At 26.4% G+C, this 26,075-nt stretch overlaps 1 protein-coding gene across 1 annotated transcript; it reads left to right on the top strand.

The window, feature by feature from the left end:
* Positions 1 to 11,536: 11,536 nt before the first annotated feature.
* LOC145836671 (nuclear receptor subfamily 2 group F member 1-B-like) lies at positions 11,537 to 25,852 on the top strand. Its single transcript, XM_082944456.1, has 7 exons — positions 11,537 to 11,914; positions 13,944 to 14,145; positions 18,623 to 18,860; positions 19,117 to 19,237; positions 19,478 to 19,730; positions 24,986 to 25,169; positions 25,411 to 25,852. Exons 1-7 carry the CDS (start codon positions 11,537 to 11,539, stop codon positions 25,532 to 25,534), a joined length of 1,500 nt encoding a protein of 499 aa, XP_082800582.1. The 3' UTR covers positions 25,535 to 25,852.
* Positions 25,853 to 26,075: the final 223 nt, after the last annotated feature.

The raw sequence follows: 26,075 nt of genomic DNA, 5'->3' as shown, positions 1-26,075 counted from the left end.
TAAGTATTTGAAATATTTAAGAAATATGTTTATATTGGTTAATATTATTTATATCTAAAATTAAAATAGGTATACTAGTTATAGAATGAAATCGTTACAAGCATATATATTTTGTGATTTAGTTATTTAAAGCAATTTTAAGTTCGATTATTGTTAATAAACTACAACAATTAAAAATTAAAAAATTTAAGTCTAATTTTAAGGACAGTTTGAGTTAAAAAAGAAATAAGTTGTACTTATTTAGTCGAGGATTGAAATACTTTGTGTTGACTTAAAAAAATTAAAAAGTTATTTAACAACTAAAATAATAATATCTACTTGCTGTACTTTTATTTATTCAACTGACATATGTTTCTCTGTGTTAAAAAATGAACACAGTGTAAAATATTTAACACACTTTCTAAAACGTCATCAAGTAATTTTGGTTTCTTAATAATAACTCTAAACTGTAAGGAATCTACGACAAAGCAAACAAGATTAATAACAAAACTTTTATTTCTGCTTGTGAGATATTAAGTATTAGGTATAAAAAATACAAAACAAACCCAAATGCAGTTTGTTATTTTTTATACAAAAAAGGTTCACAGATATAAAGACACGGTAGCAGCAAGCCAAATGTTACGTCACAATAGTATGCAAGTTTTTCGTTGGCCAAAAAACGTAGTGTTCTCACGCGCGCTCAGCCCGATGAGTTTTGGCAGTAATCAGCTTGCAGTTCGCTGATCGAATTTCAACCACTTTAATCTAATACTAATTAATAGCGTTATATACAAATTGTTACTATTCAGATCTTTATCAACGGCTAAAATAACTGATGTTTATGGTATGTATTTTTATTTGAAAAGTTTTAAAAGATAGTCAGACCAAGTTTTTAGAATTTCTTAAACTTTATGAAAATTATTACTTCTTTTATTTATTAAGCAGCTTTGTTATTAATTGCTAATAAAATTTATAAACATGACTTCTAAAAAATCAATATTCCTTTTTTTTTTATAAAAATTACTTTTTTGAATGTCTTTTTAAGATATTTATAAATACCTTTTCAAGCTATAAAGTTCATAAAACTATTTTTCTGTACAACTTAACTAAATTATAAATGAAAAGAAGTTGTATCATTATAGCGTTTCTAATACAGTTTTTTTTTACTTTATAAATGATTAACTTAAAACGTACCGTACAAAAACTACCAGACCAGCAAAAGCAATGCATACTGTTTGTTTGTTTTTTAGTTTTTATAGTTCAATGTATGTATTGGTTTATTGAACAACTAAAAATGCGCACTAAATATTTGGTTCTATAAACCTAGTATACAAAAATCGTTCGATTATCGAATATATAATTAAACATACGTGATATATACAATACATGCAAACGAAAAGCTAAATAAATAAAAAACAAGAAAAAATTACTGATTTCTTATTTATTGTAGAAGAACTAAATACTAAAGTTGAGCTTTTTGCTATAAATCTAACAAACTTTAAAAAATATCTCTATTTGCGATGTTGATAACATTTTAACCAGGATAAAAAATTAATAGGAAGTATTTTTCCAAACTAAAAAGTTAATCAAAACTAATAGTTTTAAACATAATAACACTTTATAAAAGTTAAAACCTTTTATAAGTTAAGTTCAATAAAAAATTTTTTATGAGATTAGAATAAAATGTTTAAAAGTCACAATTTAAATTTTGGTTGTGTGTAAATTTCTTAGACTGTTATTTTTATATTGAAGTTAATTTAGTTTATTGTATACATTGATATTTAAAAACAGTTTAATTTAAGTTTTATACTAAGACCTTCGTTGTTTTAATGCAGAAACCATCGAATTTCGTCGTTGTTTAAAAGACACTTTTCTTCCATTTTTAATACTTTCATTAATTTTTTTAAACCTAAATACTAAATAAATTAAAAAAACTGTTTAAGTAAGAAAGTATTTTGTTTAACTTAGCATTTAGTTTTTAGAGTTTACAAAAAAAAAAAAAAAACTGCGTTCATAAAGAATTACGACTTTTGTAATATATTTTTTTTCTAATTAATAAAATATTATTTAAGAATAATCTAATTCAAAAAATTATGAATTTAAAACTAAGCTTGTGAGAAGCATTAATAAACACGGAAAGTTCAAGTTAGTTTATTTTTACTTTATTTTAAACATTTAATAAGCTGCTGACAAAAACCAAAAAGTTTTGTTACACAAGTTTCAACATAAACATTGTTGAAAATAGTTTAGATATTTTTAAAGTAGTTTTTTAGCTTCACAAAAAATATTTAACTTTGTTATTTTATTATGATTTTTAATTAATAGTTAAAATAAAACTTATCAAAACATTTAATTTTTTGTTACATAAATACTTAACAAAAACATTTCCGATGTGAATTAATTATTTTTTCTTTGTAAAAATCTTTATATTGTATTAAAACTTTTTGTCTAAATTAAAGACTGGTAGACCCTTTATTTTAATTTATTTTCTAAACTCTTAAGCGAAGCTACTTTCCTATTTCACAGCAAAGTTAACAATCAGTGTAAAGTTTTTTTTAATTGATAATAAAATGGTTACTACAAAAAAGATGAGAATCGTCCAACTTCGATAAAATAATTAAGTTAAAATTTGATTAAATGTGATCCTTTTTGTTAAACGCAAACAACGTATAACTAATAGTTTGAAACATGTTTTGATTATAATGTTTGAACTAATAAACACAATGGTTTCATTACTTATTAATTAACGAATTGCAAATAAATATCTTATTTTAATCATACTTTGTAATAAATTTATATTTTATTAGCATTACCCTCGAATTAAAGAAACTAAATGTTTTTATTAAAATTTTAAAATGTTTATATTTGAAAAATTTTATAACTGATACATTTAAACAAACTATGTTAGTTTAAAATTTCTTAAACAAATTCAAAACACAGCTGTTTACTTTCTTTTGTGTGTATTTTAAAAAATAGCATAAAATACTATTTATGTATAACGTATAATATGAAAATATTTAATAACTTGTTCTTAAACGTCCATATTCACATATTTAATTCAATAAAATTATACAAATTACTAATAGTTGTATAGATTCATAAAAATTAATATAAAATTTATTAAAAAAGAAAATGAACAGTTCAACTGTTAGCATAAAATATTAATAAAATTAAAAGTATTTTAACCTATTTCATTTATAACTTCTTTATTATATTCTATATTAGAATTATATTATATTCTATTTCTATATTAGAATTGTTTATTTTGTTATAGTTATTTTATTAGGTCAAAAAATGTTATTGCTACTATTTTTTATTTTTTCAAAGTAATAGGTTTAGACTGTATTTTCAATTGGATGTTATTAGACAAGTTTTTAAGTTCTGTTTAATTATAACATTTTCAAGTAAATCTTTTAATTATTCTTTCTTATCTAGTTATTCTTTCTTTCTTTTTATAATTTGTTTTATTTGTTTAAACTTAAAACTTTAAATGTTTAATTTTTTTTTCATCTCGTGATAGATTGTAAAAGCGTTTTGCGTATGACTCGATAACAGAAAGGTTTTTCGTACACCAGGTCCTTGGACCAAACTTTTTGAGCGCTTTTTTATCGTTTAAGAAACAATATCATACTAACTGCATCTCAAAAAAAAGCTTTTTAAACATTTCATCTAAATTAAAGTTCATCTTCTGTTTAGTATTAGTACTTTATTACTTTGATATTCACAATTTTAGAGTTATAGTTATACATGAAATATTTAAAACAAAATTGGTTATTTTTCAAAAAAATGTTAATTTTTCAACATTTTTTTGAACTTTACAAACAGTTAAGCATTTAAAACATTTAATTATTTTTTTATAGTTTATCAATACGTATATATATACTTGTTTTACTTAGATTGCAACTTGTGTTTTAAATTATAAAAGTTTATTTTCAGATTATAATTATACACAACTTAAATTATTTTATTTATATTTAATAACATAGTATGTTGAAATTAAGAACTTATACTAAAAGTTTTTTTTATGCTGTTTGCCTCATAATGATAAGTTAGCATTAGTTGTTTTAGTAACTCAATAACACTAAAATAAATATTACATAGTAAAAAAGATATACATATTTATATAAATAACGTTTTATGCTGTTACTTACTAATAGTTTATTTCTTTCCAGTATCATACTGGAAGTGTAAAATTATTTTGCGCTTGAATTAGTAACAGACGTTTCAAAGTTTCGTAATTACATTATGTTAATATGAAAAAAAAATCAAAAGACCACTAGTATTGTCAAAATGCTATAATTTTACCGCTGATATACTTTTATGATACTTCAAGTAAAATAAACACTTATCAAACGTTTCTTGAAAACCAAAAGTTTTCATTGCTAACGAAATTAAACTATGTAATTACAAACTATAAACTGTCAACAAATATTTATGCATCATTTAAAAACCCTATGTAAACGTAAAAACTAACCATCACTTTTAATCTGAAGTTTGTTTTTTCTTCTTTTTTTATGTGTTTTTATTCATTAACTTTAAAAAAAGTTTAGATAATTAATGTCTTTAAATAAAATTATAAAGAATAGAATTTTTTTTATACACATGCAAGTTTTATTAATTTGTTATTCTACTTTGTAAAGTTTATCATTTTTAATCCTATTATTTTGTTTTACCAACGTTTTAGTACTTTTTAAAGTACTGTAATCTTTCACTTTTTAAAAGTGCTATCTTGTATAAATGCGTCTGGTTTTAAAGCTAAAAGAAGTATGGCAGCCATTTTTAGTTTTATATTAAACAAGTTTTTTATCCTATAAAATCTTGTTTCGACGTTTAAAAGCAGCATTTAAAAAATTACTATAATTTATGTTTATAAAAAGGTTTATTTAAACTTTAGAGTAACTTATTTATTATTTTTAAGTGATTATTAAATGAAAAATATGTTGATTAAATTTGATACTATTTTATAAAAAAATAAACAATGAAAATAAAACAATTAAATGTATTTAAAAGTCGTTGTTTTCTTAATCAGGTTTAGTACTTTTTTCTTAAAACTGTGTTCATAGTTTAGTAATTTTTTGTACAAGATAATACTATATTGATCTTATTTTGTTGTACTTCTTAATTAGATTTTGTAAATTGACTGTAATTGGATTGTTAAGATGGATTCGATGAGAAAAGTTGTTTTTAGTTCAACGAGTCGATCTGAAAGGTTTTCCAAAACACACTAGCTTAGTCTACAACTTTGTATCTAATTTTATTTTGCACAAAATAAATACTATTAATCGAAAAAATTTAAACAGTATTAATGTATGTGGTTATTTTTCGACCTAAAAGAATTAATAAATTTTATAAAGCACCATAAAAAGTTGTTTAACTTTTTTACCTATAATATCTACAAAAATATTACGTTCAAATAAGAGTCTAAATAGAACTACTTTTGATAAACTTTAATGATTAATAAATTAAATATAATATTCAGTGCACAAAAAAAAAAATTAAGTTTCATATATCATGAACATTAAATATTCGAAAAACTGTTTTATAAATGTACTTTTTCAAGGACAATCAAGTTTTTAAAAGTACAAGGTAGGTCAGAAAAAGTTTTCAAAAGTCTGTACTAAAGAAGAAACTTAATTAAAAATGATACCATGGTATAAAATGTGTTTATAACACTACGATAAAACACTATATATAAGTAAATATATCTATATCTAAGCACCTTTTATAAGAAGCTCCTAAAAATATTTAATTAAATAAAAGTTTGTACATTAGTTGTATGGCACTTGTAGTAAATGCACTTGTAGTAAATCTTTAAACATTTATTAAGATCTTATTTACTAAGATCTAAAATAAACTAAACCAATAAGTATCTTTTACTACACGTTTTACAAACTTAAATTTTAAAAATATATAACGTTGTTTATTATTATTAATTTGTTTATACTACAAAATAAAAGTACACTTAAGTAGTTTATTTAAAATATAAAAAATAAAATAAAAAGTTATTATGTAAACATATAATAACACTAAGTTTAAAAATCATATACATAATACTTGGTTTAAAATGGTTTAAATGATAAACAATCTTTAAGCTAAGATAGATTGTTTCTAGTTTATTGATTTAATTAGTTTCCATAAAGTTATAAAAAACGATAATTATATAATAAAAATAGTAACTTAAAGAAATATTTATTTTGAACTAATGTTTTAAAAGACAAATTAGTATTAAATACACCGTAAAATGGTAAGTTATATAAATATATTTTTATACAAAGGCATTATATTAAGCAAACAAGTTTAATTGTTACGTCACTAAGCTCAAGTAGGCGTATACGTGTGGCCAATGACACTTGACACCTAGTCAAGACTTCCGACTAACCGTACTTACAAATAATTACGACTTATATGTTTTGCAATTTTCTCAAAGAAAACAAAACAAGTGGTTTAATTACTGCTAACCTTTTTTTAAATGCTTAAATATTTTTGGGTTTCAAAATGTAAGCGTTTCTACTAACAGATTTTTTAGTTTTTCAAAATTTTATTTCACACTAAAACCTTATATTCGGAAAACTTAAAAAAACATTCAAAGTGGAAATGTGATCTAATATAAACTTTATTCACTTGTATCTTGTTTCAATGGAAGACAGTGCTTTTATGTACCGTATCTTATTATTTGAGTCATTGTTGTATGTATGCACTAATGTGCTGAAAAGCTCCGTGTTTCTAAAGAAGTTAAAATAATATTTTTTAAATAGAAGTATTTTTCTGAACAAATTCGCTCATTAAACTATTAATATGACTATTTTTATGAATGTTTTAAACAACTGCTTTAAAAAACAAATCAACTTTTCAAAGTCTAGTTATTTTAACTTAATTGGTAAATTTATATTTCAAAAATTATATCCTTAAAGTTATTAGTTGTGTTTATGAAATAAACTTTATTACACAGATTAATTTTAATTTAAAGAAATCCACTAAATTGTTAAACTTTAATAGTAATGACAGTAAAATCAATTATTTTCAAATAGTTTGCTATTGTCACAGTATATGTTTTTTTAAATTATTTATTGATATTAACTAGTTCAAAAAAGATTTTTTTTGAATAAATCTAATAAATGTGTAATTTAAGACAATTTTCATTTTTAAATATGTGTTTGGTTTCTTACTCAAAAACTGAAAACTTTGAAAAGTTTAATTTCGAAAAATGGAAGAAAAAAAAAGTATGACATCACGAGCTAACAAGGTTTTTCTCACCCTAGTTAATATTTATACGTCATAAGGCTCCCACAGCGAACAATTTTTAGTGGGTGGCTCAGCAAAAAGTATGACAGTTGATTGTGTCGTCACAGCTGTTTGTCGAAAAAGACTACCACTACTTTTTATTGCTTTTTCGGCTTTGTATTCTATTTTCGCTTGAGTTTTTATACTTGTTTTAGAGTTACTACTTTTTTGTTATTTGTAATCTTTTTTAAGTACTTCTGGCATTATGCAGTTTTACTAAAATTTTCTCACTAAAAATTTAAAACGTAACAACTAAACCCTGTAAGTAGATAAACTTCAGCATACGTTTTATATAAACAGGCAATAACTTACATTGGTAAGTAGTCTCTGTTTTTAATAATACCTACTTTGCTTTTCTATGCCTATAAAGTACGGAGTACTATATTCATATATTAAAACAAAACAACATGTCAATAAATTTATAAATATACAAACATTAAGCTTTTCTTGATAAGCATTAAATCAATACTTCATGATAGAATTTTTGTTTTGCTTGACTTAAAATACGTTTAGAAAAACTTAGAACTAAGAAGATTATGTAAGTTTATAGAAAGTTACTAAAAAAAAAGTTCGTTAAATTAAAACTATAAATTTATTTAAAAATAAAAGAAAACAGTTTGAGGTTTTGTTGGTACTTTTAAATGTTACTTGTTTTTCTAACCTTTCTGATTTTACTTTTCATTAAACTGTCACAAACTTTAAAATCTTTCCCCAAGAGGTTGTAAATGTTGTGTATTCTAGTATTCATCATCATTAGATGACAAACTACTGCATCGAGTGTATATTCATACGTCATAAAGGGATATGAGAAACTCGCGGTTTGATAAATTGTTTTGTAAACTGCAAAAAGTGTCAACAGTAAAGAAGATAAATTTTATTTCAAAATAAAATAAAAAAACAAAATATTTTTTAAGTAAAACTTATATGAATCATAACCATGAAAGTAAAAAAGAAGATATTTAAGAATTAAAAAGGGTCTTATATTTTTCAAACAGGTTAATTTGGTTTTGTAATTTCATGAGATATATTTGCATTTTATTAAATACCTATTGTTGCACATATTTAGATAAAGTTTGGACGGTTTACAAAAAAAGTACAATGTTTAAAAAAAGTATTATACAAAATCATAATTTTTATAGTTTATATTTGAGAATTTTATGATATAATATTTATTTTTACATTAGTTAATTTAATTAGCTTAAGGTTAATTTAATTAGAAATATTTAAAAGAGTAATTCAAACACTAACAAAAATTTTTTAATTTATAAGCGATTTTTTTATAGTTTTCATGAATTTATTTTTATATCCGTAAACAAAAAAAAAAATTTATATAGTTTATACGATACTAAAGGGCTTATTCTGTTTCAAAAAAGTTTGAGTTTGTTTTAAAATCAATGGTTTTAGTTAAAAATGATAAAAACTATACAATCTTATATTTAGTGTTTTCAAAAAGTAAAACGCTATGCAAGTGTAAAGTTTTCTTTGTAAGGAAATTGAAAATATTTTAAATATTGTCATAAAATATTTTTGACTTTATTAAACTGTGGGTCACAACTTTACCACCGAAATGTCAAAGGTCCATACAATTATTTCACAGCAGGTATTCTCTTGAAACTTTATTGCGTCATCAAACAGTAATATGCTGTATAAGAACTTTAAATAAATTCGAGGGACATTTTTTCTCAAAGCTATCCAACTAAAAGAAAGTAAGATATTTTTTGCATTTATTAAACTTGTGTTATTCTAAATAATATTTTTTTTTCAATAAAAATTCTAAATTAAACAAACTTTACAGCTAATTATAATGCATATTCATTAGTACAGTTTCTTTTAACTTTGTTTTAGTAAACTGTATGTTTAGTCAGTAAGAACTTTGTAATTCGAAGTACTAATACATCCACTAATGAACTTAATTCGCATAGCTAGTGTATGTTTATTAATGTAAAATCATGATGACGTCATTATGACTTTATTGATTTGCTGTCCCTAATAAAAAATGTCGGAAGCATTAGATTGTCATTATGACGTCACGATATCGATTGCCAGGTCACCTGACCTGAACACCTTTCTGTCATACTTGCTGTCGTCATCCTGCTACGAAACGCGTTAAAAGTTTTTCGTGTTTGCTTCCTTGTTTATGAGTGTTAATAACTTTTTTCTGCGTTGGAATATTCGCAATGGTACTTTGAACACCAGAAAGTAAACACAAAAAGGTTTTGAAACCTTTTTAGGCTTTACTTTGACAAAGATTCTGGTGTTATATATTATATTTTTGTCTTATTTTATCACGATACTTTTTTTGGATAGATGATCTTTTTTTATTCTACATAATTGTTTTTGAAGGTGAGTTGCGCTAAATGTATACTTTTATACATGCATGGCGCAACTTCGCTTTAAATGTAAACTTCTTCTGCGTTTGTTTTAAATTTACGAAGCAAACTTCCAACCAAACAGAAGCCTCGCAATAAAAACAAGACACAAATGAAAGGCATGAAGTTAAAGTCTGCACTTTAAATAAACCCGGCCTCTCTGACCCGAAGTGTCAAGAAATAAGTATTTTTGTCACCTTAAAGCGTCGCAACAGATGATTTTGATTAGTTCTAAATTTCCTTCCATCAGTCACTTAGCTGAAACCGCAGTTCCACCACCAGCGTCGCCGCGGAGCACCCGAAGCTTTCCCTTTTTTACCGAGTATTTGTCTATGAGATTGGTGCTTAGCGGCTTCATTAGTCGTCTGCCGTGGAAGCATGAACACCTCTAAAAACTAGTTTATGGGTTGTAAATAGTAGTAGGTTAGAAGTAATAATAAACAAAATTATAATTTTTAAAGTGTGTTTTAAAACTTTAGTTTTGATTTTAAAACAATAAGAATAATAATTTTAATGTTAATTACTTGAGTTAATTCATTTTTTTGTGTGTGTAAATTCGATGTTTAAAAATAAAAGACTGATCGAATTTCAATTTTTACTTCCATATAAAATTTCTAAGATAAAACTTAATCACATTGCTTTAATATACTTTTTACAAAATATTTAGTTTAGGTAGTTGGTATAGAAACTATCGTTGAAAATATTTAAATGTTTTTGTAGTATAGGTTACTTTAAAAAAAAGCAAATTAATTTTTATTTTAGAAATTATATTTTATATTTAAATTTAAGTCTTAATCTTATAAAAAATATATTTTTTAACGTTTAACATACAACTCCATATAATGAGCTTTTTTTTTTTCAAAGTATTATACCGTGGCTATACGTGATTACTTTTTATCAAACTTTTTTTTAGTTACTTATATCATATTTAGCACCTGAAAGCGAAAATAAGTTTAAATAATTTTTCTAATAAACAAACAAATTTTAATAATAAAAAAAAACTTCAATTAATTATACTGGTATTAAATAAAAATAACTAATTAAATTAGTTTTACATTTATTACTTAATCTTAATGTTGGTAATTGTAAACTATTTGCTTTTACTTTATTTTATTAGGGCTAGCGTTTGTAAGAATCTTATACAGTTCTTAATTACTTGTTTTTACAGTTTTCTACTAATTAATTAAACGTACAATCAATTATGTGAAAAATTTTACTATTTGCGTTTATAAACTTTTCATTTTTTGGTAGACGCTTTATATTTTATAATTTTTAAGTTTTTAAAGCATAAGTTTTTAAGATAAATTTAATCTATAAAAGCTGCATACAATTTTTGTTGCAGTATTTATAAGTATTCAGTTTAATTGTTTTTGCAGCTTTAAAGTAATTTAGATGTCAATAAACTATATTTTTTTGTAAGGTTTTCTTTACTCGAAGTTTAAAACGTTTTTGTTTAGTTTACGGTTGAATCACATTTTTCAAAGTGTGTTTAAAACTTTTAAGTTAGACGTTTAGTTCTTATTCAATTTTAATGTAATAAAGTTGTACGTGTTGTATTAAAATGAAAAGTGTTAAAGTACATAAGATTATAAATCGTTAATAGTTCAAAATAAGTACAACACGTACGCGAAATAGTCATACAGTATGTACTTATAATTTATTAAAAGTAGTTATATTAGAAAGTATTATGTTTGTATGAAAAATACCTCTTTTAATCAATTGTTTAGTTTTAATATTATTACATTTCTGGTAAAAATTTAAAAAAAAAGGTTAAAAAATAGTTATTATTTTTATTCTTCACAATTTTTTATTTATCATTACAGAAGACTCAACCATTTTTCTTTTAAACTTTAAAAAGAAATTAACAACTTGAATAAAACATATAGATTTTGATAAAAAACAAAATCATGGCAATGGTACAAAACTGGCCCAACCACAAGTCCATAAGTTCTGGGGTCCAGCAGCAGACCCCAACCACCCCGAGCCCCCACAGCAGCGAGTCCGCCTCCAACCACCAGCTCGACCAATCACAGGTCGTCATGGTGACGCCGCAGCTGGTCGTCGACTCCCCCGCCACTCACTGTGACGTCACCTCGCCCCAGCAGCACCCCAGCAACGGAGGGATGATCGAAAATTCCGGAGGAGGAGGGGGAGGAGGGCAGGTGAGGGGGAGTCACGTGGGAGGAATGACGCCGTTGGGAGAAATTCAGCAGAAAGATTCGTCACGGACTTCGTCGAGCGCGTCGCAGCCGCCTCCGCAGGAAAAACAGCAAATTGATTGTGCGGTTGGTCAATTAGATTTAAAATAGTTAAACAGCCTAAGATTTTTTTTAATGATTCTTTAAGCAGTAATAATATTTTTAAGCGACTTAAAGCGGTTAGTAGTAAGCAGGTTTGTAATATATATATATATATATATATATATAATTATACTCAGAAAATAAAATATTAATAAAAGTAGCTTTCAAAATACCAGACAGTTGATAGTTTGTTTAATATTCAAAATTTAATAAATTAAACAAATGTATGGTCAAGATTCATCGAAAGTAAGTTCACTATAAACTAATTCATTTATTTGCTAGATAGTAAGTGGAACCTGTAACAATTGTAAACGGAAAAAAAAAAAGATTAGGATGAGAACAAATTGAAAATTTTAAAGTTAAATTTTTCATTTCGCCATATTTTTTAAAGATGTTTTTTAAACAAGTACAAGGAGACTTTGACGATAATTTTTTGTTATATTTTTTACTATATACTATAACGACTACACTTCTAAGTTAAAAGTAGGCAGTCAGTTTTTTGAATAAAAATTTTATTAATACTTATTCCTACTGTTTTTTGAATTGATCTAGTTGTTATCAAAAATAAGAAAAGTTTAACCTACTGTAAGAACACAAACTAAAATTTATGTTTAAACAATTGTCACAAAAGTCTAAAGTGCTTCCCTTACTTTCGTGAAGTTTAGGTCGGATTTTTCCGACTACATGATTAAAATAAACAGTGAGATTAGTGGCTTATAAACAAACTGTGACTTCATAGCTTGAATCATGCTAAACAATACGAAGTGACTCATGGAGGCTAAAAAAGTGACAGTTGCTAATCGAAAAAGTAAAAATGTACGAGCCCTTGCGCTGATTAGCTAAGTAATAGGAACTTGTTTTTCAATTTAATTAACTTGAATTACTCGAAAAAAGATTTGAAAGTTTAAACACAGTGCTTAGTTTTAAAAGTTTAGGGAAAGTTAAAAAATATTCAACGAAAATGTTATACTAAACTCATAGATTTACTTACACAAGCACCTAACTTTTAATAAATTTACGAGCTTATATGGTTTTTAGAATCAAACAAAATACTTTTCTATACATTTTAAATTAAAATTTTTAGCGAATTAATACAAAATATAACCCATATAAAAAATGTTAACTCAGTACTCATAATAATTTTTTTTAAAGATAAAGTATAGTCAAGATAAAAATGTATAAAAATTACGCAAAGTAAATAATATTATAATTAAACAACTATCTATTATTTTATGTTCAACTTGAAAGCTTTAATAACTTATATTTTAACAATTTCATTCAAAATCAAGACAACTTTCAAATTAAAAACTTTTGGAAGTTTTAAGGTACTCGTCTATATTATTTCACAATTTAACTAACTACATCGTTTCCTTATACTAATTAAAAGTTTTCATTAAAAAGACAGCAGAAACTTTCGCCGCAAATTTCACCAAACAAACGGAGTCACAGTATCCGGTGTGGAAGCGTAAACAGATTAGCATTAGATGATGCTGCGGCAGTAATGACTTTTCGAGTATTTATATTAAAAAGCAGGGTTTAAGGGAAACCTTGCACACTTCACAAGAGCAAACGTAAACACTCGAGGCTCCGTAACGTAGTAATTGAACTGCGTTTGATGCTGATTGAGTCATGATCGTAGCGATAGAGTCAGTTAAAATGAGGCGAAATTTTAGCGTTTTGTTTTAGGTAGCTGTTAAGAAATTTTATTTCAAGACGCTAAATAGGAATAGATGCTGTTTTTATAGTTAGTTAGAAGTGTTTTATTTTGTATTGAAAAATAAAGATTCTGCTTGATCACTTTTTTTTTAAATAATGATAGTAAGTAAATTCATATTTCAAAATTGATCAACTTGGTTTAGGTTTATTTGATAAATGATGTTTTTAGATTTAAAAAATTTCGAAATAACTGTATTTCAAAAAAAACGTATAGAGTTTTAAAGTTGTTCTGTAAACATTACAAAACACACATAAAAATTTATCATACCTAAAAAATTATAATTAAAAAAAAAAACAGGTTTGTGGTGACAAATCGTCGGGAAAGCACTACGGCCAGTACACATGCGAGGGATGCAAGTCCTTCTTCAAACGATCAGTGAGGAAGAACCTGACCTACTCGTGCAGGGGAAGCCGTCAGTGCCCGGTGGATCAGCACCACAGGAACCAGTGTCAGTTCTGCAGGCTGAAAAAGTGCATTGAGATCGGCATGAGACGCGAAGGTCAGTTGATTGATAATAATTTACTTTTTAAGTTACTTGTTTTTTATAACTACTTGAGTTTTTAAAGAAAAAATATCATTGTACAATATATAGTTTTTAAAAGTATAATTTAGTTCGGAAATTCAGTTTTTAGTTTGTAATTGCAACATTTAAACGTTAATTACGAAGTGTGTTTACAAAATGGTAATCACCTCAAAACGGTTAGAGTTCACCTTTAACACAAAAAAAAGTATTAGATACTCGTTAAAATTTAATCTAAAGAGGCAAACTGATAAATAAATAATCAAAAATTCAAATAAAGCTCCACGAGAGAAAAAGTACTACTATAATCGACAAAAATACTATTTAATTTCTAAAGTTTAAAAAATATTTTATCTTAAGTATAAACATTAACCGTTTCACATAACTTTTAGCATCTTAAAATGCGACTTATCAAAATAATAAACGGTTAAAATTCCGCAGCAATCTAGTAAGGTAGCAGCGAAACATTGCGTAGTATATAAATAAGTATTAGTTATTAAGTGCTAGTAAATACATGGTGGGTGGTACTTACTACGTCATTATGAGATGCTCACTAACTACTGTAAACCTATTTTGCTTTTTACATTAAGTTGCAATTACAACTTGTCCAAAAGTCTTCATTAAAGTTTGAAACTTGAGAATTAAAAAATACTGTGTTTTTAAGTTTTGTAAAAGGTTAGTGAAATTAACGCAAACTATATTATAAGTTTGGTATTACTTTTAATTATTTTTTTTTATAAAAGCTATATTTAATAAATATGAAATTTATATTTTTAAATTTGAAATTTTCTGCGTACAAAAAAAAACGGGTTATACTTAAAATAAATATTATAAATAGCATTTGAATACACTTTAAGTATGCAAAAAGTATGATCGCCATTTTAGCAGCTGCACAAGTATGTTTTTAGCGTTTGGAATAAAAACACTGTATAAAATAATCAAAATGATAAAAAATATTTTATAGTCCGCTTTATTTTAAGCATGTAAGATATTATTAACAAACATTAAGCAAGCCAAACTTAGCCCTTAACGAAGGTAATTAATTGAATTCTATTGGGACAAATCAATAGTTGACAGTTATGCGCAGCATTTAATTGCGACCTTTGATTCAATAAAACTGTTTAATTTTACTTCGAAGTATATATCTTATATACCATGGACAAGTAAAATAAATTTACAAAAACAAAAATTTTATTTTTTTAATGTTACGTGGATATGTTTATTCTGTGTATTACAAAAGTATAAAACATAAATTAATGAGAGCTAAGTTTGAAACAAATTTAAAAAAATTGTGAAACTTTAAGTATTTAAAGCTTAAAGTTAACTTTCTTGTACATAATATATTCAAACATTAATATTTTTTATTTTAAAACCTTTGAATAAAACTTCTCAAAAATAGCTTGTTAATTTGTAGCATAAAAGTTTTTATTTATAAGCTAAATATATATTCAAATAAGCTCTAAATACTTTTTTTAGGATTAAGTTTAAGTTTGTAAACATTTAAAAAAAAAATCAGGTATAATCTTATAACCTAGCATTGAATAGGTAGCATGTGTATGAAACCATTTATATGCTTTAATTCAATAACAAAACCTTGCACACAATTTAAACGGAAATTTTAGAAATTAAACCAAATATACTTGCTTTAAAAATTACTTAAAATCACAGTCAGATATTTTATTAAAACACCAAAAGGTATAGTTTTAGTGAACAACCGAAAAACAGTTAACGTACAAACTGTGTTTCTATTTAAAAATTCTGTTTTGTTTTTTGAATACGAATTTCTAAGCAATGTTGTAGACAAAAAAAAAAGTTTTAGTTAGTATTTGTTTCGGACATATTAGCTAATTATTGATAACATTTGAAAATTGTTCAATCACTGCTAATGAAAGCAAGGCGATAATACTTTAATGTGCTTTTAATTTAAAAGTGGTGTCGTCTACACTGGTTAATTATCGAAACTACTTAATATAATGCATCTTAATCTACATACCGCTAGATATTGATTACACATTAAGTGTTTTATTATCATTTAAACGAATAAATTTGCTTTATATTTATTCTTATGAACTCAAAGTATGAAAATTAAGTATTTTTGGTTTTTATAATATATTCAACGAACTTAAAAATACTTATGTTAGTTTTTTTAGACAAAAACATAAACTGTCTAGTTTCATACTGAAACAAACAAAGCGATATGTTTATAGTTAAATAATTTTTTTTTTTTTTTTTAATTAGTTTAAAAAACTTTCATTAAACGTAATAGCAAAAAACAAACTATTACAGTACATGTATGTGTTAACTAAATAAAACGTATGTAAAAACAATACATTTAAAAAATCTAAAATTCTTAATTAATTCTTCTTAAATTTAAACTGCTAAATTGTATCATATAACTATTTAAAAGGTTAAATAAAGCATCTCTATATTTTCCTTATCTTAAATAAAGGTAAGTGGTATAATTGCTTTTAAAAACTCAACTACGTTTTTCCCAGCGTCGGAAAAGGTAATGAATTTTTTATCGACTTCTCATTTCTGAAGCAAAAATAAAATGAAAACAACCAAGGAGCCATTTTGTACTTTAAACACATAAATTCACAGATAATGCCATCCTTTACAACAATAAGTTTAAGCCGCGAATTTATGAGAGCCGATTTTGAAACGCTTCCAAATAACGCCTTCCACTAATTAACACCAGAATTAAGAGTTACACCCGAGAAGTGACACAGAGGTGTGAAGCTTTGATTTGGAGTGATGTGTAGTGAGGTGACTTGGTGCAACCCAGAGGTCAAAATGTCTGCTTCTGATCAAAACTTATAACAGATAAAAATGATTGATTGCTTCGTTCGCCTTGTAGCTTGGTCTGCAGATACTGATCTTTCGTTTTTTTTCTTGTTCCATTCCCGTATGAAAATTTGAATAAACAAATTAATTTTATTTATGATTGTATAACTAGTACGTTATCTATAGCTACTGTGAATAAAAGTCGAAGAAGTTTTACTTGTGCTTAAACGGCGTTGTGTCTCTTGAAACGTGTGATGATCTTGGCTTATGTCTATTTCGTTTGCTACTTCTTAATGAGTCTTGACCTAGTCATAAAAACTAGAATACTTGTGAATTGTGATCATAATCAGAAATTTTTCGTAGAAGTTTGTCATTTAATTTAAAAATAAACTTTACACCACAAGAACTGTATAGTTGTACTTTTAAGTTTTGAATTTATAATGAGAAGTGAGTGAGGTTTCATTTTTGCGATATTGACTTTCGTGCATGAGTTATCATTTTTACTTTGGAAAAACAGTAACATTTTCATATTATTTAAAGCTTGTAAAAATCATAAACTTTAACAAGTCAGCAGTTTTCAAAAGGTTATTAACTAACATACTTCCGAAAAATGTTTTTGTAAGTTTAACTTTTCGATCAATCTTAAATATATTTTTGTTACGTTTATAAAATCACAGTGGATACTCAAGTATTTGGCTGTAAGTAAGTTAACATGAACTACTTTTTGTAACGTAAAACGATTAAATGATACTTGAAAAAAGCTAAAATAATGATTAATATGGTGAAAATTTCAACAACTAGACTTTTAGTTACAGCTTTTAATTAAAAAATTAAATAATTCATCAAGTCACTTTTTGTGATATATTTAACATAACATGGTAAGATATGACATTTAATTGTCAAAAAAGTACTTAAAATATTTTCTGAAAACTTATATTTCCAACACTTCGTTCTTAAGCTTTTGTCGTTTAAACCAAAATAGTGAGGTAGAAAAGAAATCACGGATATATATATATATAAATACATAAGATACAAATATTCAGAATATGATTTTAACCACGCACGCTACTAGCTTATTAGCCAAATACTTGTAAGTGAAGCAATTAATACACTTATTCAAATTAAAAATCATAAACCACCCGATACAGTGTTAATAGCGCAACTGCCAATCAAAACGCCTGAACTCGTTTGAATTGGCTCCATTAATCTGGCAACGTGTTAACCGCCAACTGTGACGTGGCTCATTCAATGGGATCTAATTAATTTGACCTCTTTGCAACTACTCCCCCGATTTGGCCCGGCCACCGCTTTTTATTAGACCATAATAAAGTCAATTATCAAAATAGTAATCGTTGAGCTTGAAAGAATTGCATTTAATTAAGATTGAGATTGTTTAATATTTTTTAATAGTTGTTTACAGTCAAGCGATTACTAATAAACGCAAAAACAGTTTTAAATATTTAAGGTTCAAATTTTTTTTGTAATTCGTAGAGCGCAATTTTGTTAAAAAAGGCTTGAGTTTTTGACAAAAAATCTCCTTTGGAAATACATATTTTAAATAGATGTAATTTTTTTTTAAAGTTTTTAAAACTGTTTCAAAGGAAAATTGTAAGTTATAAATTTATTGGAGAGCTCGACGTTTCATAGTTGAAAAATTAAAAATAACTTGCAGCGGTGCAGCAGGGGAGGATGCCCTCCACTCCGGTCGCCCACCATCCCCATCACCACGCCCACATGAACTTCCACCATCCGGGTCACTTCAACCCGCACGTCCACCACCCCATCCACCCGCACCATGACATGAACGGCGGGCACCACCACATGGTGGCGTCGCAGCACCATTTCGTGTACACCCCGCCGAGCAGCACCATTCACATGCTGGTGGGGGCCGAGCCCGACGCTAACAGCAGGTTTGTTTCTAATATAACAGAAAAAAGTACTAAGTAAATATATATGTTACATTAAACAAAAATAAGATAAATATTAAGTTATAGCTATACAAATAAGACAAAAACTAAAACAACAAAAAAAGTGAACTTTTGCTCAGAAACTACTTAGCCGAAGTGTAAACGGGTGCTAACCTTAATTTTTTTAAAAGTATTAATTGATTTTTTTATTTTAGAAAAAGTAAGATATGTAAATCTAACTCTATTTTGATTTTGAAAGGTTTTCATTCCAAAGCGGAATACCGAGTCAGCTGATGGGTATTGAAAGCGCTTGCGAGTTTGCGGCCAGACTGCTGTTCAGCGCAGTTGAATGGGCAAAGAACATTCCGTTTATAGGCCAGGTTAGTATTAACATAATAAAAATAAAAAGTGTTGTAAACATTTTATCCTAGTTTTAGAATATATAAACTTAAAAATTACACAAAGTTGTACGATTATTATTCTAATTTCTTTTAGAAAAATTTTAGAGTGAGAACTAACTTTTGAATATATAAACTTTAATAAAAACGTAAGAGAAACCTTACACGCAATTTCAAAGGAATGCTATAAGTCATTAACTTTTAAATATCAAAATAAAACAGTTTCAGCCCGCAGACCAGATCGCCATGCTCAAGTTCGTCTGGTCCGAACTGTTCGTGTTAAACGCCGCCCAGTCCAACATGCAGCTCCAGTCTTTGGTCCAAGCCATCTCGGTCCAGCACCACACTCACGACCACGTGTTTCACCTGATGGACCACATAAAAGTGTTCCAGGAGCAGGTGGAGCGGCTGAAGGGACTTAACATCGATCGCGCCGAATACTCCTGCCTGAAAGCAATAGTGTTGTTGACTCCAGGTGAATAGTTATCTAAATTATCTTTTATTAAATATATATAACTATTTTTTTGAATTCACAAGCAGTATAAGCTTGTTCTTAAGTAAGTTTTGGTTCAAATTTGTTTGGTGTTATGTTAGGCCAGCAGTGATGTCTATTTTGATTAAGTAAATTGTTAGTACTTTACGCGAAACAGTGCCGAACACAATAGTCTTATAGAACTAAATTATGTATTTAAAAGTTAAATTGTTTTATTTCTTTAAAAAAATAAAAAAACTAACGTTAGAAACTAAAAGCTAAAAACTAAGCTTAAGAAGTGTTTTTTAACATTCTTTACGGTTGTTTTTTCTAACCTATTTTCAAAACATATGAAACGGAACTAAACAGTCTCATTTAAAATTCAAACGCTTAAAACAAAGCTCGAAAAAAAACCAAACTGAAAACACCTTCCGGAGTAAGTTTTCTACTTGGAGAAAATTATCTTATCAGAACAAATTAAACTTTATGAAGCGAAGCTCGTTCTCATATAAAAACATATTTACGATTAAATGCATAAGCGCCGCGTGTCAGAAGGTCGGCAAAGGTTTCATTTATCGTTTCATAATTGAGTTAAATTTGAAGAATTCTTCGTTTCTTTTGTTGGACAGCTGCCCCTTTGATGTGCAACTCGCAGCTTTGCATTTCAAAGTTTACACAAATAAAAAGTAAAGAGAGACTTTTAAACACACAGTAGCGTTGCAAGCCGATTGTTACGTCATAAAACCATGCAGATTTTTTTGCGTGGGCCAAAAAAGTTTAGCATTTCTCACGCGCGAGTATCTTTGATGAGTTTTGGCAGCAATCAGCCAACTTTTTCCGCCGACCGATCGAATTTCAAACACTTCGCCCTCGCGCTAATTAATAGCTACAAAAACAAAACGCATTTGATTGAAACTCTTTCGCAGACGGCCAAAATATTTATAATAGATATGTGCAGGTTTTGATTAGAATCTAAAAATTAAAACCACTCTAGCATAATTAAAAGCTAACCGACGGGTAGACACAAGTACTTTTTTGTGAGAATTATTTCTGCAGAGCTAATTAGTTGTAGTTTTGAAATTATTATATAACAAACAAAAGCTTTATTTTTGTTTCAAGTTAGTATAATTGTATGTTTAATTATCTTTTTAATTGACAGTTTATATAAAAAACTTTCATATAACTGAACTACACAAAAAATACGTCAAGTTTATTTTATTAACCAATCTTTTTATTTTCATTAATTGTTTATTTTTGGAATTTATTTAAGAAGTTTGGTTTAATGTAATTTAATAAATTAAAATACTTTAATTTCAAGCTCTGTATTTTTTGTAGGACATTAAAATTTTTTTTATTAAAGTTGTTTATAATCTTTGTAAATCTAGTTTAATACACAACATTTTATTGACAAACAAGTATTGTTATTTTTGTAGTTTTTTCTAGTTTCATTTGAAAATATTGCTTTTTATAAGGTCGATACTCTAGAAATCAATTTAAAGTGCTAAATAAAAAACCTGCATGATTAAAGATTACTTTTCGTCAATTGTTTTACAACTGCTAGCAAGCTTACGGTACTTTTTGAAAAGAAGAAGATTTAATTAGACAGACCAAAAGTATCAAAATTAGTCGGACACGACACGCATGACTAATCAATTTTTAAAGTCAAGTACAAAAAATTGAAGCAAAACTAAAAACTGTGTTGCTTTCATGGGAAACGCTGCACATTTGAGTAAACAAGCCGTTTTTATCTGGGGTATTCATGAACATATCGGATTACCCAGGTACCTCCATTGTGATGTCACAATGATGTGCGATATGCATGGTCTGAACACGCGCAAGTTGAAGGGCTTTAAGTGTTGCAATTTGATTGTGTGTGAGTCTTTGAAATTTTAACTTTTGCGGGAAGATATTTAAAAAGTAGTCGAAGCTTGGTGTTTGGTAGTAGTCTTTGGTTTTTATATTAAAAAAAAAAGTTTTAAGTTGCAGACAAAACTGTTGTTGAAAATATTTTAGCGAAAAACACACGAAGTAAGGCTATTTTAAATATTCAAACTTTAGGCAAACAACTTTTGCAAGTTTTTAATTAACTAGTGTTTTAAGTTCACTCATAAATACTTGATGTGTTTGTGTGAACAAAAACAAGCAGTAAATTAAAAAATAGGTCATTCAAAACAATTACGTCACTTTCTGTAAAAAGCTAAAATATATGTTAACCTTTGTTTTTCATTGAAATTTTCAGAACAACTTTTTTTTTAAACTTGATTGAGTATTATTTTTAAACTTAAAGTTACTTAGTTGTATTAACTGTAATATTTAGTTAAATAAATTAGTCACTATTTAATTAAGTACTACTTAAAACTTTACTCAAATAACGTTTATATTTATAAAAACTTAGTTTTAGTTTAACAACAGTTAAAAAACACTTTAATCGTTTTGAGATATTTTGAAAGGTTGTTAAAAGGAAAAAAAAAACCTAACGATTTTATTTATATTGATATGTAATACTGTAAGTACAATAATTTTTAAAGATTGTCGAAGTGCAAATATTCTAATTAAAACTTTTTTAATACTACCCGCTAATGAAAAAAATAAGGGTATGAAAAATGTTTTTTTGTTTTCTTAAACAAAACTTAACTTGAATTAACAATTTGCGGTTAGAACGCAGACAACATCTGTTTAGCGGTTAAACTGAAGTAAACCACTCGACAATTTATTTAAATTTTCTAAATATATTTTAAACATAAATTAGACTAACAAAATTTAAAAATGGAATAAGTATTGTTCTTATTTGTTTCTTAACAAACTCTATGTTTAAAGTAAAGCATATAAACAAAAAAACGTAACTTTAGGGTAATTACAACTGTAATGTAAACAAAAAATATTAATTAATACTATTTCTTTGTATTAATCATAAACTTAAGCATAGAAGTATGAAAAATTAGTATAGATTTAGTGGAATAGTAAATTCTTTTATAATTTTTAAAGTTTAGAAAAAAACCTATGACAATCTTTACTTGATATATGCTAAAACTCATTTTCATTTAAAACAAATTGCGTTTACATACATCGATATAAATAAACTTAAAAACAAATTTTGAACTTCTTCATAAATAAAAAGTTTAAAAATATTCAATAAATAAAACAATCAAAATTGAAAATACACTAAAATTATAAAAAATACGGTAACTTATACGTATAAAATATGATGATTTTACTTCTAGTACATATTTTTAACAATAAAGGAATTAACCGGAATACCGCCATTTAAAATATGTACTTTTTTGAAGAACTGCACCAATATTTAATTTTAATGCAGTATCATGTTTGTATGGTATAAAATAAGATTTTCGATGCTATTAATTTTACGAAGGTTATCTATTTTTGTAGGTTATTTTTTTTAAATTTTAGAAAAAAAAAGTTTCAAAATACAAAGTATAGTTGTGTTTAATTTTGATACTCTGTTAACATTTATAGATTATTAAACGTGCACAAACTAAGTTGTTTATTTGCGCAGCGACTAAAATAATTAAACATCAATGAAAATGTCAATCAGCAAAACTTACAATGACGTCATAATTAATGAAGTGTGCCAACGAATACTTCTTAAGATAAAATGATTGACGAGCAATTCTCGGCAATTTATTTTGAAGCAGATGTATTTGAAAAAATCGAATCTACATGAGCTGCTTTTTGTTTTTATTTTTTCGTTAAAGTTTTGCAATTTCGTCATTGCTAGAAATTTTTCTTGAGGTAAGTATTGATTAGCCATCAAGGTAAATTGAAATGCTTTAGTCGAGCCATTTGTACCGCAGCCTTTTAAAATCGGTCTTTCAGTTGGGATAAGTGGAGAATAAGTTAAATGAAACAAAAAAATCATTTACGATCAACCTGCTATAAATCTGGACAGAACTGTCAATTTCGTAATATAACAAATGCGGTTTAATAAAAGATAGCTCTAAAAATTAAAACGAAATTTTAATAAAAATAAACATTGTCGCATAAAATAAAATAGTATATGATTAGTTAAATATTAATTCAAATACTCGCACAGTTTAATTTAAATTATTGATTGTCATAATTTTAAACAAGTAGTGCTCTAGTTTTTAAATTACTTCTAGGTCAAGAATTTCGGTTAAGGTTAACAAAATGTTTTAAATGACTTTAATAACTGCAAAAATGTTTTACGCTTTCCCTATGAACAGTTTCTTATTGTAATTTCTGCCGAAAAAATAATATTTACCGCCTAAATTACTACGGAAAATTGTTTAAAGCAGTATTTTTAGTATTTTTGTACTTATTAACATGCTTAACTTAAAACAATTAAGTTATAGAAAAAAGTCTTATTAGTTTTACAAGGTTAAATAAGAATTTATCAAATCATGTTTTAAAATTACAATTAAAAATTTAAAAATATATATTGTAATTTATTTAAAACTATTGTCCAATGGACTTTATCATTTAATAAATGTAATAGAAAACTTAATTAATTTTTCAATGACGATACATATTTATAATATTTTCTTAAAATTAAGAAGAAAAATTACGAGACTATTTTTTATAGCCTTTATAGCTAGTATTCAAAAAATAGTTTTATTTTGAGAGTATATTTAAAACTTAAACGGAGATAGAAAAAATGAAAAAGTTTAATATCAACTAATTTATTAAACTTGTTACTTACAATACACAATGTATTTTTCATATATATAAACTTTTGCATATTTTGAAATTCGATAAGAATGAAAAAAAATAACGGAGCTTGAATAGTTGATTTACAAATATTGCAGTTCTAAAAAAGTGTTGTGGATGAAAAAAATATTTTATTTGACACAAATAAACTTAAGATAAATGTTTTTAATGTAAACTTCAGAGAAATCAGTTTTATACTCCGTTTGTTTATTTCTTAGCTTCGGTATTTTTACTATCTTCTTAGAAGTAGGTTACAAGTGAAGTAAGTTGTTACTTACAGAAATAATCTGGTTTTTATATGCATGAAAATTTGTAAAACATTTCAAAACTAAAATAATAATTAAACACGGTATCCTAATTTTTAGTATACAAACTAACTTGATACCTTTCAAGATAAAAAAACGTATACATAAAAAACGGTACATGATTGAACTGGTATAAAATCTTCAAATTTATAAACTATCGAATTCAAGTGGTTTATACAGTGATTAAACCGTTAAAAAAACCTTTTAAAAAAAAAATTTCAAAACAATATCAAACTAAAATTTTTTAAACCAAGATTTGCATTACAGACGCACAAGGAGTGGCCGACACCCATCAGGTGGAGAAACTTCAGGAGAAGGTTCAGTCGGACCTGGAGGAGCACACCCGCCACAGCTACCCGCGGCAACCCAACAGGTTCGGCAAGTTGCTGCTCCGCCTCCCCTCCCTGCGAATGGTGTCTGCCTCCGCCATCGAACAGCTGTTCTTCGTCAGGTTGGTTTGTTTGAGTGGTTGGAACATTTTTCTGATGTGTTGCAAAAAACATGTGAAGTAAAACAGCTTTTTCTTTAAAACATTATAAGCTAAAATAAAATGTTATATATCTAAGATTTAATTTGAAAAAAAAATACTTGTAATCTTTATATGTCCATTGTCAATGAAATTTTTGCCCCTTAAACTTCTTAAATAGTTTAGTAAAAAAAAACAAAAATTAAATCGTTCTTTATATTTTTAGATTAGTAGGAAAAACTCCCATCGACACGCTGATAAGGGACATGCTTCTTTCTTCCACCAACTACGCCTGGTCATACCCACCACAATGCCCGACAGTACCCGTGCATCACCCTGGTGTGGTATGAATAAAAAAGCTGCATGAGGAAAAGCATGATTTGCTGAAATTCTAAGGTTCTATCAGGGTCGAACGGTTTCTGAGCTTATAAAGTGTTTCGTTTTTTCTTTTGTAAATTTAATATTCTATATCAGATTGTTTATATTTTTTATAACAGTAACTGCACTAAAACAAAGTATGATGTTAACATTCGGATAATATAGAAAAAACTTCTATTATAAGATCTTTTTATGGTAAAACTGTTTAGCTATTGCTAAGTTTTAATTCTATTGAGGTGTAAAAAAGTTTGAAGATTTTTTATTTTTTTGTTAGCTTTGGTCTAACTAAAGTTTTAAGGTACCTTGCAAGCTTTATTCCAACGCTCTTTTCTTTTTTTTTATACAAACAAAAAATATGACGTCGTTTTTCGTTTTTAAATTTGTTTTTTATACTATTAGACAAACTATAAAATTACTAATAGAATAATAGTTTTCGTTGAAGTTTTTTTTTATTATAATACTTAAAAACTTACTGTAATAGTAATTCTTTGTTCCACAAGCTTTGACAATCGC

The sequence above is a fragment of the Thalia democratica genome, chromosome 5 (assembly GCF_965202585.1).
Source record: "Thalia democratica chromosome 5, ktThaDemo2.hap1.1, whole genome shotgun sequence".
NCBI lineage: Eukaryota > Metazoa > Chordata > Thaliacea > Salpida > Salpidae > Thalia > Thalia democratica.
Note: the sequence above shows the minus strand (reverse complement) of the source record. Positions and strands in the feature narration are given on the sequence as shown.